Here is a 15,435-nt window from a genome sequence, read left to right on the forward strand (position 1 = left end):
TGCAGACCTAATTCACTTCTGCTGGTTGGAAAAAGAATAGTACTATCTTTTCTCTGGTTTTGGGTTATGTCTTGTTTTTGGCCCCACCCCATGCTGTGGGTCTGCCCCAGCCCAAGTGGGCAGAGGTGGGTCTTGGGGCCACAGCACTGCAGCTGCCCCCCTGGGCCATGCTGAGCTCCAAGATCTATTGCACTGGTTATAAATGAAGCCAATGCCAGATTAAATGTCCTTGATAATGCTACTGTCTCAGTCCTGGTACTACAGCCACATGGCTAAGGGGGTGGGCTCGGCTGGCAACCAGATGCAGGACAATGCCTGCAACTTGCCTCAGGGGAGGCCGGGTGCCCCTTGTACTGCTGCCCGGGGGTCTGCACTGGCACCCACTGGCAAGCTCCCGTGGACGCCCTGCCAAGTGCTCCTGATGTGCAACAGGCAGCAGGCAGGGCAGGGACTGGGCCGAGCAGAAAGCAGCTGGAGAAGGTGCCAAGGCCAGAGGCTGTTGCCTCTTGGGCACTGGCTGCACAGGGGACAGTGGCTACCAGCTCCAAAGGAAGCAAAGCCCAAGGGCCAGAAGCAGTGCTCAACCTCTTGCCTGGCTGAAGCACAGCTCACACCACAAAGGGCAAATCCAGCGCTTCACCCTCAGCACACCATCCCTGCAGTGCCTGGGGCGAGGGGGTTGCCCACGGCCAGCCGAAGGACTCCCCAGGGAGCAGACAGCTCCACCTCAGGGGCCCACCCCCTCCATCTATGCCCCCTGCATGAGGACAGATGGACAGAGGAGGGAAGCTCTCCAAAGAGCCTTTCCTCCTAAAGGAAAGGTTGGCTCTTTCCCCAAAGGGTGGGATCTTCCCCTAAAGGCTTGGGGTTTCCCCCGAAGGGCTGGGTCTTCCCCCCAAAGACAAGGTCAAGGCTGAGCCCAAAAGCCATCATTGTTGCCACGCAGGGGAGCAAAAGGCCCTGAGTGAGGACGAGGGAGACAAAGACAGATGCTTCGCTGGGTTGCTTTTTGGTGGTTTTTTTTTCAATTAATTTTTTTTAGTTTTTTTATGAAAAAAGATCACACGGAGTTCTCCAACAAACAATGCCAAAAAAATCGTTTTAAACAAAACATAAACAAAACAACAACAACAACAACAAAAAAAAAGAGACAAAAACCTGGCTCTCCTTTCCTCTCGATTGTCTGAAATATCCTTGTGTTCCATAGAAGGCAGTGGGTTTTAAGTGCTTTCTATTTAACATTAGCATAAAATCTCTCTCTCGCGCGCTCGCTCGCTCTCTCTCTTTAAAATATGCTCACACAATTTGCTTCTAGAAGTACAGTACACTTTGAGCAGGGGGGGGAAGGGGGAAAGGGGGGGGGTGTGTGTGTGCCTGTTCCCAGATCATTTACAATCACAATCCAACAGGAAATAAAAAATAATATTCTAGACGTCAGACTGTGTTCATTTCTGCCGTGGTGGTTTGGGGTTGGGGTGGGTTGGGGTTGGGAAGTTCCTTTCCTTTTTTTATGTGTTTTTTTTTGTTTTATACTTTCATAATTTTTTTTTTCACAGTTTTAAAAAGTTTATATTTATATTTATATATATATATTTATATTTATAATTAAAAAGTTGAATCCATTTAAAGACTTATAATACAGGAGGGGCTTAAAGAGTCTTTTGGTACATTAAAACTGTACAGGCTAGAACCGTCACTCCCCGCCACGCCGGGGTGGAAGGTGGAACGAGCTCAGCACCATGTGGTTCCTTTGAAGGACGAGGAGGGGAACGTCGCAGGGGCATCCCTCGGCCCTGAGCCGCAGCCAGAGCGGATGGTTCCCGGTCTGTCCTCGTGTTTCAGCTTCTCCCCGGCGGCAGAGCAGCGCAGCCCCGGCCGTGGCCTCGCCAAGATCAGTGCGTCTCGCGGAGGTTGGTTTTAAGTGCAAGGATGTTGCGGCGGTGCGTGGGCCTCCTCAGGGAGAGAAGGAGGGAGGAGGGGATGGTGGTGGCTCCCTAGGAGCCGTGGGGAGGTTGGCGAGTGGATGGAGCGAGCTGAGGCGGCAAGGGTCTCATCCCGCTCGCAGGCACAGCCGAGCTTAACCCTCCTTCCCCGTTCTCTTAACTGTAAGCGAAGGCTTCCCAGCAGCAGCTCCACGTCTCTGCTCAGGCAAGGCACGGTGGGTAAAGCTGGGCGAGGGATGCCCAGATCTGTGGTGTCCTCTGCTCCAAGCCCTGAGAGGAGCTTCTCCCAGCCATTCCCTGCGCCCCCCTCACTGCACGCCCCAAGACGAGCTCTGTGTTGGCCAAGTATCACCCCCTCACCAACGCCTGCTGCTCCTCCAGGACAGGGGGGACACAGAGTGACGGTGCCAGCGAGGTCAGGCTGTTTGCTGGAGGCAGTGGGCAGGCAGAATCCCACACTGGATGTTGGCTCCTCCCGGCCTGGCTGAGCTTTCTGCCACCACCATGGTGGGCCCAGCTCTGAGCTTTCTGCCACCACCGTGCTGAGCCCAGCACTGAGCTCTGCAACTGCTGTGCTGGGCCCACCTCTGAGCTCTCTGCCACCACCATGCTGAGCCCAGCTCTGAGCTCTCTGCCACCGCCATGCTGGGCCCAGCTCTGCCCTGCTGTGCTGCACGCCACTGGCCAGAGAAAGGGAACCGCAAACAGGCGCCAGGAGGCTGGAGATGAGGCGCCGAAGCTCACCTCCTTTCTCTTTTACCCTGTCCCTCCTAAAGGGTCATGCGAATCCAAGCAGGGAAGGGAACAGGACGGAGAGGAGCACAGGCAGAAGGCTGGCGGGTGTCCTCCCACATACGGGCGGCTCCCAAGTTACTGGTTGGGGCAAATGACACAAAAGGGATCCCTCCTGCTGGGGTGTCCCGCTGGTGAAATGATCACGAGACCCATGTGCTTTCCTGGACCAAAAGGAGGAAGGGAGAAGTTGGTCAAGTGTCACCTTACTTAAAGCCACTTCCAGAAGAGCCTTGGGGGTTCAAGCACCACTACTACCCTCAACAGCATCTTCCTCAAGTCCCGTTAACTGCTTCCCCAACCCCTTTCCTTCAGCCCTCTCCTTCCTCCTGGTGTCTCTCGCGCTCTCCTGTCTGTAGTGTGACACAGAAGTCATGAGCATTGAAAGAAACAATCATGTCGTCTGAACAGGCACGTCCTCAGGTTTGTCCTGTCCCAGGGGGTGGCACGTGCCCCCTGGGTGGTCAGCAGATGACAGGGACCCCGTCAGTGTTGAAGATCATGCCCGTGGTGGGCTCATAGGTCCCTGCAAGGTAGTAGAGGTCCTCACTGTCTTGGTATTTCTTCGTCTTCAGCATCTGCTCATATTGATCCAGACCAACAACAAGACACTTGTGTGAGATGGTCTGGACGTCATTTTCATCCACGTGAGAGGACTGGTAGAGGGCTCGCTGCATGACAGGAATGGAAGGAGGGAGATGGAAACAAAAAGAGCAGTTAGATCTCACAGCGTTTACAGAATCATCTTTGATATGCAGGAAACCACACCTGGCCAGGGCTGGTGCTCACTCCAGCAGAGCTCCTCCTCACCCTCACTGCCAGCCCAAAGCAAGGCCTGGGAACCCATGGGCACGGCTTGTCCAGCACCTCGAGCCTGAGCCCTGCCTTACTCAGCTCCCACTAGGAGCAGGAGCAGGGGATATCAAGGCCAGGAGTCTGTCATGCTCCCCTCGAGCATGCGAAAGTGGGTGCTGGATACCAGCCCTCGCTCCTCCCAGCACCTGCAGCTACTCCCACCCTCCCAGAAACACCCACCCAAAGTCCTGGGTGCTGTGGACTCAGCAGCTGAGGCACAAAACTCTTGGGTTTTTCCATCTCCCCAGCAGCATTGTTCTGGAGTGCCAGCATCCCCTCCCAGCCTTCCCCCAACCCCACCAACCTCCATAAAGTCCTTCCTCTGGTTGGATGCCTGCAAAGCTGTGGACAGACTCCTGCCTGACTTCTGATCCCAGCGCTGTGCCCGAGGGGAAAAGAGAAGAGAATCAGAAAGGAAAAGCAGGTGAATTAGTCATTTTTCCATGCCCACCACGTGTGGCCTTTACAACCTCAACCAAGAGCTTACTCTAAGCCACACGGCCCATGTGTTCACAATTCAGTGTTTCTGAGCACTGGGCCAGGTGTTCTCACACTAAGTAAGACTCAATCCGGCCTTTGATGCTCTTTTCAGACCAACATAAATGTCTTTATTTCCTAGGATGATGACAAATCCCGCCCCTTCCCTACTGCAGGGGTAAAGATCAGGCTTGTCCTGGGCCACCCCCATGATGGTACCAGTAACAAACTGGGCCATGAGGGTTTTCCTCATCCTCAGAAACCAAAGAGAAGGAGCAGCTTGACAGCCCTCCTGGCAAAGGAGACCAGCCTACCTTGCCCTCGTTGAGTTTCTTCCCAGGGTTGGTTTCTTCTGGGTGATAAAACCACTTGACTCGGACCACCATGTTGTTCCCCCAGGACTCCCACATGCTCTGGATGCGGCCGATGTAGGGCAGGTTGGGGCGGCCGGCCGAGAGGAATACAGCGCAGTCTCCGATGCGGATGATCTCCTTGCCCCGCACTATGGCCTTGTAGAAGAGCTTCCTGGCCTTCCCTTTCATCCCTCGTCTCTGCCAAGGGAGGATCACACAAGTGAGCAGCCAAGACCACCCAGGTTTCCCTGCACACCACTTGCCCTGTCCCACATCCCACCCTTTGTCGTCGGCAGAGTTGCAGCCCCCATAGGCACCCTCAGGGGAAACAGGGCAGAGATACACCAGGCAGGATGGCTCCTGCAGGCACAGCCAAGGCCCCACCAAGCTCCTGGTCAACTGGAGACCTCGGCCCCACTGTGCCAGCAGAATTTCATAGAATCATAGAACAGTAGGGGTTGGAAGGGACCTCTAGAGCTCATCCAGTCCAACGCCCTGCTAAGGCAGGTTCCCCTCCATCAGGGGGCACAGGAATGTGTCCAGGAGGGTTTGGAAACCTCCAGAGCAGGAGACTCCACACCCTGCCTGGGCAGCCTGTGCCAGGGATCCCAAAGGTTTTTGTTGTGTTTAAGGGGAACTTTTTGTGTTCCAGCTTGTGCTCGTTGCTCCTTGTCCCATCACTGGGCACCACAGAATAAAGTGCCGTCCCACCCTCCTGACACCTGCCCTTTAGGTACTAGTGTCGATGAGGTCCCTCCTTAGCTTCTCTTTTCTAGGCTGAAGAGCCCCAGGTCCCCCAGCCTTTCCCCCTTTCACCACTCCAGGAGAAGGGGAAGGGCCTGGGCCAGCACTGGGCACGTGCTCCACTCACCTGCGTGGGTTTGCCAAACCACTTCCACAGCTGCCGCGCGGGGAGGAAGGCGGCGATTTTGGGTCTGTTCTCCACGGAGGGCAGGCGCTGGCGCTTGGCCAGCTCCTTGGTGGTGGGCAGGTGGATGCCCTCCCGCTTTTTGGGCCTGCTCTTGTTGCCGCCTGGCTGCGGTGCCGGCGCCGGCACCGGCTGCTGCGCCGGCTGCTTCTGGCTCGGGGGGTGGGAGGAGGCACGGGATTTCCCAGCCTGCTTGGTTTGCTTGGGTGGGAGGGTTTGCTGCACTGAGGAACTCGGCTGGGCCTCAGCTACTTCATCGTCAGAGCTACAGGAGGAGTCCTCATCCGTAGTGGAGGAGGAAGAAGAGCTGGAGCTCGAGGAAGAAGAGGTCGATGAGGCCGAAGAAGAGGAGGAAGAAGAGGATGAAGAGGAGCTGCTGCTAGAAGAGGAAGAGGAGGAGGAGTTGGAGGAAGAAAGAGGGGTGGATGCTCTCGAGCTTGATGAGCTGCTGTCCTGGGCTTCCCCTCGGTTCTTCTCAGCCTCTTCTTCCCCCTCTGACTCTGAGCTGCTGTCGCTGCTGTTGCTCTCAGACTCCTCCACGGCTGCTGGAGCAGCTGCCTTTTCTTCCTGGTCCTTCGAAGCAGCAAGGCTCTCTGGAGGGCCATCAAACTTTCCTCCAAAGCTGGCAGGGGAGGGGTCTCCCTCAGCTGCTTTGCCTCGGGAAGATTTCTGCTTGCCCTCCGCACCCACTGCAGGGGAATAGCCCAGCCCCAAGAGACTCTTCCCATCTCTGCGCCCGGCCAGGTTCGAGTCTTCCAGCATTCTCATCGCCTCCTTCATCTTCTTGGTCTTCGGAGACATCACACCCTCATGGTCCAGCTTGATGAGGATCTCGTTGTCGTGCTTCCTCTGAGCCTTGCCCATGGTGCCGAACTCCTGCGCCTCCTCCGTGGGACGCCCCTTCTTGGCCTTGGCCTTTGCCGCATCGCTGGAGCCGAAGGCCGCCAGTGTCCCCGGGAGCTCACTGTAGGGCTCCGTGCCCAGGATGCTGCTGAACACAGCGGGCTGGTAAGTGCCTTGCGGGGGGTTATGCAGCTTGGTGGAGAGCTTCATTTTGCTGGCTTTCGACCGCTTTTCCTCTGCAGGGCCGGGAGAGCCTCCGGTCGGCAGTGGCTGCGGTTTTCGTGCCCCCTTCATGCCTGGCTTGCCCAGGCAGGCGGCCTTCTCTGGGACTGAAGAGGTGACGGGTGAAGACTCAACGTGGTCCTTCTCTTCTGGCAAGGCAACCTCTTCTATAGAGGACGGGAAACACAAAGGAATGATGGTATCCATCCAGAGGGGCATTATTAGCTCAGGCACCAATGCCAGACCAGTTAGGTCTCCGGCCAAGGGTGGCTTTTTGCTGGCTGCTTAGGGAAGCTCAAAGAAGTACAGGTCCTCACTGTTCACTGAACTGCCTTACTAAGCAGCCTGGCCTGACACCAATGCCTGTGAGCAGCTGATGGGCAATGCCCAGTGATGCTGCTTCAACTGCAAGGGAAGTAAACTGCATCTCTGGCCCTGCCGATGGCTGCCGAGATGCTCAGATGAAAAGGGAACCCTGTTCTACAGCACTGACAGACAGAAGGAGGCTCTTGCAGCACAGGCCAGCTTCTGAGCCAGCTTTCTGCAAACTGTAGCCACAGCTGAGCGAGCTGATGCGTGGATCTCTGTGCTCAAGCAGTGCAACTATCCCCCTCCAAATCTTGCCCCAAGCAACAGCTCTAACTTGGGGAGAACAGCGGGCAACTGTGCAAGGACTCTCTCAGCCCCAGGTCTGGCAGTGGTGACAACCTACCGGCTTTTGCCTTGGCGCTTGGCTTTCTCCCTCGCCCTTTGCCCTTGGGCACAGGCTCCTCTGACCCCAGGGTAGCTCCTCCCTCTTTTCCTTCTCCAGTGTCCTTGCTGGATTTACGGCTACGGCGCTTGGTGCTGGGCACCAAAAGGGCTGGGGATGGCTCAGCACCTAGAACAGGTCAATAGGATGGTAAGATGCAGTCAAGTAACACATAAAACAGATGCAATACAGTGAACATGTCCCTTCCAGTTCTGCAACTGGGACTGGGCCTTTTTCCCTATGGGTTATATCCCACCCCGGCTCTGCATGTCCACAACTGATGGTGAAATCTTTTTGATTCATTGTCTGTGAACTTGTCCTAAAATCTCAGAGGCAGGTGGCCCAAAATTCCCTACATTTCATAGCGGGAAGTGTCATGCAAACAAAACCTAAACAGCAAAACTCACATTGGATCTTGTAGTCAGGTGGGAGAAGCCGAATGTGAGACAGCGGGATACGTCCTGTGTCACCATCATCAAACTCTACCGTGATGAGATCACCATCCTCCTCCAGATCCAGGGCTCCTGTGGGTTGAGGGAGCAGAAGATGGCATCAGGGACAAACATCGAAGTACAAAGCCCTTGCCAGGGAAGTGTGGATGTGGGGGAAGACAGGAATCCTGGCCCAGTCCCCAATCCTCCCCTCCCTACCCTTCCCTGAGCACACAAGGCTGGCTCTGCAATGGAAAGTCCCTGGCAACACTGAACCAGCCCACCCAGTGTAAAATTTCCCAGTCAGCACCACTGCTCCAGAAGATAACAACCATTCCAGTTTGACTTCCCACTTCTTTCCCTTATTTATCTCTATTTTTGCAGAAATTGACCTCTCTGCTTTCACTGCAGTATCTTTCAGGGTTTTTTTTGACCTGTGTTTTGTAACTCCTCTCAGCAATCATAAGCTGCTGCTTTTCACTTTCTCTCCAAGAGAAATAAGCTGTGTTCCCACTCTCTCCCCTTGCATCAGCATCACTGGTCTATAGCTCACAGGTAATTCTCCCCTTACACACACATGTAATGTGACCAAGATATGGTGCAATTGTGCAGGGCTCCTCACTGGCTTTTTAACAAGACCAGATCGGGGAGTCAATGTGTTGGAGGCAAAGTTCTGAGAGTGAAGGTGATTTAGAAACCTCCACAACCTCAGAAATCTTTGGTGCCTGAAGTTAATTCTGTCTATTTGAAGTGTGGTGAATTTCCCTGGTACTTTAAGCTGCTAAATTGCTCAGGACTCTTCCTATAAAAGCACATCTCCCGGACCAACTAAATCACCACCAGGACTGAGTGGGGCACAGCCTGCAGGAGGGCAATGGGCCAGGCTCTGACCTCCAAAATGCTCACTGCAGACCTCTGGGCTTCCCCAGAAAAGCCCAACATCCCTCTGGCCAGGAAGGACTGAGACATCCCTGGTTCACAGGGTGCCCTTACCTCGGACAACTGTCCCTGGGTAGAGGCAGCGGTACTGCTGGCTCCAGTATGCTGCAATCCTCGTGCCCTCGGGCAGGAACCGCACTGAAGGTGGTTTCACGTCGATGATCTGCTCAGGACAAGAGGAAGGTAATGACTGGCATTCTTGGCACCAGCACAGACCATCCCACCACACCTGGTGTGTGGCAAAGCAGCTCTGAAGAGGGCAGGGGACAGCTTCCCTGCTGGGAAATGGCCTCCTGTCTGCTGACAGGGTGGCATGCAGGACTATCCCTGCTGGCACACAGCCCTAGTGCCCACTGCAGCGGGGAGCTCAACCACAGGGCAGGGACCCACACCAAGGGGAGTTCTGCCCAAGCTGGCTACAGAGGCATGACCAGGGCACCTCTGCAGCTCCAGCTAGCTTCCACCACCCCAAAACAGGGCCTAGGCACCAAGCACAGTCACCCTTTGGCCTCACATACCGCTTCCTGCAAGAGCTGCTCCAGGCAGTAAATGTGGGGACGGTTCCCCCTCTCGCCCTCCACCACCACACGGTATCTGAAACACAAAGGCCCAGTCAGACACAGCACATGGAAGACAACACCTCTATCAGCTAACACCTCTGAGCCCTTCCACCAGCTTATCTGACAGCATTTAATGAGAAGTAATTGGATTTTCCCCAACACTGATAACCAGAGCGAACTCTCTTTCCCTCCCTATCAGCCTCTCTCCAGTCAGCTCCACGCAAGTCCCACGTTGATCCCTGCACCAGTCACGTCCCCCTCCACGGGCAGAGCTCAGCAGCCCCTCAACTCACATGTCTGGTGAATGCACTGTCTTGACATGGCCAGCATAGAGTAGCTTGTCGTCCATGGGGATGAGGACACGCAGGCCATCCTTCAGCTCATCCTTGTCAATGATGCAGGAGCGGGGAGCTGCGAGGCACCAGGGCAAGGTGGGCATTAGAACACAGCAAAGGGACAGCAAGGGCAGAAGGAAACCTAGTACTCCCAGCACCACCCAACCCTAGGGAAAGGCCAGCAAGCCCTCTGAAGATGAGGCTCTCTCTCTTTCTCTCTCTGGCTACCCTCTGGCAGAGGAAAATGTTGCCCTCTTGGTAATAGCAACATACCAGTAAAAGAAAACAAGGTAGCTCAGAGCTGGGCATCACCTAGACGTCACAGTGTCAAGCTTGGTTTCAGCAAGCCAAATTGACTGGGAAAGTGGTTATTTCCACCCAAGGGCTCATGGCTTTGGATCAGGAATATGTGAAAGCAGCACAGTCCTCCTCTGAGCAGCCCTGGGAAATCTGCTCAGCTCTCTTCCTGTACAATTATCCCCAAGTTCCTCCTGTCCTCACCTGGAGTGGGCGGTCGCTCGACCAGCATGCTCAGGGGGATGTTCTCATCCTCTGAGAAGCTGCTGTCTTGGTTAGGTTCAAAGTCCTCTTCTGCTGCCATGCTCTCCATGAGCTTGCTGACAGCTCCTCCCTTCCCTCGGTTCTGCAAGAGAGCAAGCAGCATGTCAGCTGGATGACAAAAGGCAACAGTCTGATCTCATCTCACCTTCCACCAGCAACAAATAACCTGAGGCTATTGGGACAAACTTGTGTCCATCCTCAGCAATATTGATCACATGAAGTTAAGTGGGTGTACCCAAACTTGGGGTTTTTTTGGTTGAAGAAAGACCATTGCTTTTCTGAGTTTATCCCCAAGCATCTTAAGACAGATAACCAAAAGCTATTTCAACACATCCTAGCCACATCTCACTCCTGGGAGTGAGGAGAAGTGCTCTGCAGCAGACAGCTGTAGCTTTGTTCTGTATTCAACATATCTCTGCACAGTGCACAGAGACCCTCTCCTCACCAAACAGGCAGCAGACGCTGTTCCTTTTTCTTCTCAAAGCCCCACAATCCATTTCTTGCTGTTACACACAGTCCATAAGCATTACACTCAGAAATCATGTGAGAAGATGCAGTAACGTGTGTTATGAGAGAAGACAGGCTACAGCAATGGAGCAGAAACCAGTTGTGACTTGGCTGAGTGTGATCAGTGCTGAACAAGGCAACTCCAACACCATCTCCTTGGCCCTTGCAGTCCAGGAACGTTCTCCCTTCAACTCATGGCAACCTTAGAGAAAATCCTGCTGCTCATTAATTTGGGAGATGAAGGCAAACGTCAGATGGTGGCAGCAGGTACTACCTGATAGTCTTCCTTGGATTTTAGGCTTCTCAAAACAGCATTTTGCCTCTAACACACCCAGTAAAACCTACACGTCTGTTTGCCCTCTCTCACACTGCAACAGTCCAGGGAAAGAGCCTGGCTCTGCCAGCCACTCTCCAGTTCACCCAGGCTAGAACCAGCCCCTCACCTCTTTTTTCACCTCCTTGGCTTTCACCTTGGCTTTGCTCTTCTTGGTGGAGCTCAGGGCATTTGCCAGGCTGACTCGAACATCAGATGGGGAGCTAGGGATGCCAGGAGGAGACATGGACGAGGAGGAGGAGCAGCAGGGGGTTTCTTTACCCTTCTTCCGCTGCTAAAAATAATAAAAATGAAGCATTCCCATCAGTAAAGAGAAGGCTGCTCAAATATCTGGGCCCAGGCAGAGGGGGAAGGTGGAGCAAAGCAGGCTGTGCACAGGTAAGGATGACATTCAGACAGCAGTTAGCTCACTGATCACACCACGTCCCACATCTCTCAGCTCTGCTTTGAGGCTTCATACGTTTTTGGAAAGAGCTTTTCATTGCCCTGGAGAGCAATTCCTGCCCATCAAACCTTCTCCCACAGAGCTCCAAGAAGATCCCAGTTGGCCTCATGTCACAACTGACTTGTCTAACTCTCCCCACAATCAAGGCTCCTTTGTAATGCTGCCACAAACTGAACCACAGCTGGAGGGAGTGAGGCTTTCAGCCACAATGAAAACCCAGCAACCCAGAGACCACTGCCACCACCAGCCAGGGGCAGCCCTCAGAAGACACCACATCAAAGGTGAACAGCCTTAAAGGCCAGCACGGGGACCAGAGCTCAGCAACTGGATAAGGTCATGCAGAGAGATTTCACAGATGTTTTAATGCAGGACTGTCCACTCTGGCCAATCCAAGCAGGATGGATATGGGACACTGAGAGTGACACGAGTAACTGCCCTGTTCAAGTGCAACAGCCTTTTACTCCTTGCAAGTCAGACCTAAGCCTGACAGCTACCCCAGGAGCAGGTGGGGCTGGCAGGAGTGACATGGGACAGCCAAACAGCACTGAGGTAACCGCTAAGGCAGGGCCCGTGCAGAGTTAATCACCCTCCTCTCACTCTCATTTCCCAAGGGTCCCACACCAACCCTGCCAGCACATCCCTCACCTTGCTCAGCTCCTTCCTCTCCTTCCCCTTGCTTCCTTCCTTTTTGGGGCTCATGGGTGCCCCCTTGCCGCAGCGGCCGGGCTTGGAGACAGGCGTGGAGCTGGCGGGCGCCGCGGGGCTCAGCACGGCTGAGGATGTGGTGGCATCGTGGAGAAAGATCCGCTCACTCCGGCGCCGGTTCCACAGGTCGTCATCGCTGGCCTCCAGCCCAAACTCGAAGCTCAAGTCCTTGGGCGACTTGAATTTCTTCAGCTTGCGGCCCTTCTCAGAGCCAAGCTTGGCCTTGTCAGCGCTGCCAGACCCAGAGTCGAGGCTGCTGGGGGCCTGGCTTGGCGGGATGCTGCTTGCTTCCAGCGGCCCCTTCTTTCCTCGCAGCAGTCCTGAAGGTGACTTCTTCCTGATCTTGATCTCGCTCTCTGAGTCGGTGTATTCGAACTCTGTCCCTAGGTGCAAAGGATTTAACCATCAGTCAAAGGCCTGGCTGAGCCAAGAGAGGCCACATCCCGCTGCAAGCTTTCAGGCTCCATGGGAGATGCCATCCCTGTTCAAAAGAGCCCTTGCTCGCTCCCCTTTCCAATCCCCTCGTCCTTCATATCTGCATTTCTGCTCCCCAAAAACACTGATTTTCCCTGAAAATAAGTCTCCCCTGCTCCAAATCAGAGTCCACTCATTCAGGCAGTGTGCTTCAGTATCTTCCCTGCCTCAATCTTCTCCTTTCTACCACAACCAAAACGCTGGAGGGAAGCTCCTAAGAGAAAAGACACCCTAACATTCGCCCCTCCACAAAAAGGAGTTGTTCAGCTGCACAAACCCCACAAGCTGAGCCTTCCTCCCCTCCCAGTGGGAGTCCTCTCCAGTATCACCTTCACTTCAGGAGAACAGTCTCTTCAACAAATCAAATAAACCCATATTTCCAGCTTATTTTTTTTTTCCCATTGGCCAACAGACACCACAGATCTTTTTATTGGCTCAAGTAACTGTCTTAAAGTCAAGAGAAGTAAACGATACTTTGTCTGTGGGAAATGGAAATCCCCTCACACTGGCCTCTGCAGGGGCACAGCAGCACCCAGAGGCCTGAAACACTGTAGTAATGCCAAGATATTCACCACCTTCTGTATGTTCCCTAGGACCTGATAAAGGAGAGAAAGATCACATGTTTTCAGGGGCAGAAGGAGAGCTGAGGCAGCACCTACACACCCAGCAACACAGGTAAGAGGCAGGCAAAGCAGTGTGTCTGCACAGGTGCTGTGTCACCACAGGAGCACAATCAGCCAGGAAGAAACTTGCCCAAGGAGTAAGTCTATGTCAAAACAAGAGACTGAGCTAGATTTTCTAAATCCATTTATTTCCCAGGGCACTGGACCTCATAGCGTGGCACTGAGCCCTGAAGGTGTGTATAAACATCAGCAGAACCTGGTTCTCCCTCTCCAAAAAAAGGGCTTCAGCCCAACGTGTCTCTGGTATCCTTCTCCAGCCTGCTGTGGATCTGCCTTCTCTGAACACACACTTGTCTGAAATCAGGCCTCACTTCATGTCAGGGAGAGTGGCAGAAACTCTTCTCAAGCCCAAGAGCAAAGGGCCCCCGCTGTGCCAACCACTGCAGGCAGGAGAGCCTTGAAAAAGGACACAAGGGACTGAAAAACCTTCACCTGGGAGAAGTGAAACTGTGAGGCACAGGCATGGAGAGCTGCTTCTCTCAGTCCTTCTCTCTCAAATACACTTACTATCCTGGGTAATTCAGTCTGCAGGAACCTGCTCTCATCTTCTATCCCCTGAGACAGCCCCAGCATGAACAGGAAAAGAGCAAGCCTGTCAAAACCAAAGCTGGCAAGGCTCAAAATGAAAAACCCACTGGAGATGACAACACTCCTTCTCCTCTCTCACTACTACACGACGTGATTTCTAGGTGCCTCCAGTTTCAAGGAGAGTAGGTTACAAGACGATAAATTCTTAACAGAGGCTGTTGGAACAAGTTGGCAAGAGCCTAATATAGCACGGAAACAGTGCTAAAACAAGCTGGGCTCCTGAGGAAGACATCATTTTCCATTCTGAAGCATGCTATAAATTCCATTACCACTTAATAAATATTAATGGAGAATTTCTAAATGGAGCCCATCCAGTCTGCCTGACTAGGAACAATGTCACCAACAGGCACTTGTGCAGCAGGGCACGGGGAGGGGAAGAAGCCAAACTCCACATTTCTGGGTAACACACTGAAACTGAGACAGAGAAGGGGACAGAAACACAGGGTCTGGCACTGCAAAGACAGTAGCAGAGGAAGGAATGCTTGTTTAAAGTCTCGCTGGCCAGTTTCTATGAGGAAGTTGATGGGATGAGCTGATCAAAGGGGTTTTCCTTCTGCCTGGGTGTCTCTGTTTCTCCCTGGGTATCTAAAACAGCCCCATTTAGTACGTGCTTCCTTCCCTAAAAATGTAACAGCACTTCACTGCCTTCAGCACTCTGCACAAGAGGATACAGTATCCCACTAGGAAAAGAGGAAACTTCGACAAAGCTGCAGGCAACTGCCCCTTGGGAAGCCATGGCTGCAGCTAGTAAACCTGCCATACCCACAACTGGCTCTTGTTTTCTTGCCAGGCGATTCCCCTTGCCTTCAGCATCAGGACCAAGAAGCCCAAAGCAAGGAAAGGACAAGACAGTGTCTGGTACCAGCCTGCTTTCTTGAAAAGAAGTTGGGACCTCTGGAACCTTCCACCCTGCCCCCACAGCACCGACCCTAACCACGCAACTCACCCATCAGGCTCTGCCTTTCCTCCTTCTTCTTCGCCTTCTGCTTGGCCTCCAGCTGGATGATGGACAGTGGAGGGGGAACAATGGGGCTGGGCATTGCACTGGCAGCAAACCTCGCTAGAAGGCCGAGGCCACTCTCGTCAAGGGCAGGCGATGAAAGCCTGTCGGTGCCGTCCGTTCCATAGTCCTCTGCTTCCTCCTCTTCCTCCTCGTCCTCCTCTTCCTCCTCCTCTGAGCTAGAATCTGGCATGCAGAAAAGAAGGAGCCCATTACAAATCTCACGGAGTTGTGCGCATCAGCCACATTTCCACCCTGAACCGATAACTCTCCTGCTGCTCTGTGCTCACCTAAGCAGCACTGAGCCACCCATGAGCTGAGCCAGAAGATGCTGGCCACGCACACAGACGTGTCTTTGCAGCCATACAGCTTGTGTGTCACCCTGCCTGCCACCACCCTTGGAAGGACACAGCAATACAGGGCATGGCAAAGAGGACCCAGCCAAGGAGAGGGAGGGAAGAGCAGGGTGTTGGCAGAGACTTGGAAAGGATGCCGATTACCCCTCCCCTGCAGCTTTCAGGAGGAATTAAAAGCTTAATTCCTTTGAAAATCCCAACCCCGAGCTGTGGGATTCCCCTCCCACCCACCATCTCTCCTCCATAACAAAATCCATCAGTGGAATCAGAACCAGAGATCAGCACGGAAGGGGAATACCAGAGATCAGCCATGGCAGGAGGCAAGGAGGACACAGAGAGGAGATGGGGCAGGA

The 15,435-nt window shown here is 53.8% G+C and overlaps 1 protein-coding gene across 3 annotated transcripts in view; it reads right to left on the reverse strand.

Annotated features, from left to right (window-relative positions):
• Positions 1-1,070: 1,070 nt before the first annotated feature.
• Positions 1,071-15,435, reverse strand: part of TNRC18 (trinucleotide repeat containing 18) — a 56,342-nt gene continuing 41,977 nt past the window's right edge. For all 3 annotated transcript variants that reach the window (XM_061991986.1, XM_061991985.1, XM_061991983.1), the window contains exons 16-28: positions 14,673-14,912; positions 11,922-12,364; positions 10,941-11,105; positions 9,931-10,072; positions 9,388-9,505; positions 9,053-9,128; positions 8,589-8,697; positions 7,572-7,688; positions 7,126-7,293; positions 5,292-6,580; positions 4,382-4,618; positions 3,895-3,969; positions 1,071-3,406 (exon numbers count right to left, since the gene is read on the reverse strand). In XM_061991986.1, coding sequence (XP_061847970.1) covers positions 3,200-3,406; positions 3,895-3,969; positions 4,382-4,618; positions 5,292-6,580; positions 7,126-7,293; positions 7,572-7,688; positions 8,589-8,697; positions 9,053-9,128; positions 9,388-9,505; positions 9,931-10,072; positions 10,941-11,105; positions 11,922-12,364; positions 14,673-14,912 — 3,386 coding nt within the window. In that variant the 3' untranslated portion in view covers positions 1,071-3,199. The remainder of the gene's footprint in view (positions 3,407-3,894; positions 3,970-4,381; positions 4,619-5,291; positions 6,581-7,125; positions 7,294-7,571; positions 7,689-8,588; positions 8,698-9,052; positions 9,129-9,387; positions 9,506-9,930; positions 10,073-10,940; positions 11,106-11,921; positions 12,365-14,672; positions 14,913-15,435) is intronic.

The sequence above is a fragment of the Colius striatus genome, chromosome 3, assembly GCF_028858725.1.
Source record: "Colius striatus isolate bColStr4 chromosome 3, bColStr4.1.hap1, whole genome shotgun sequence".
Taxonomy (NCBI): domain Eukaryota; kingdom Metazoa; phylum Chordata; class Aves; order Coliiformes; family Coliidae; genus Colius; species Colius striatus.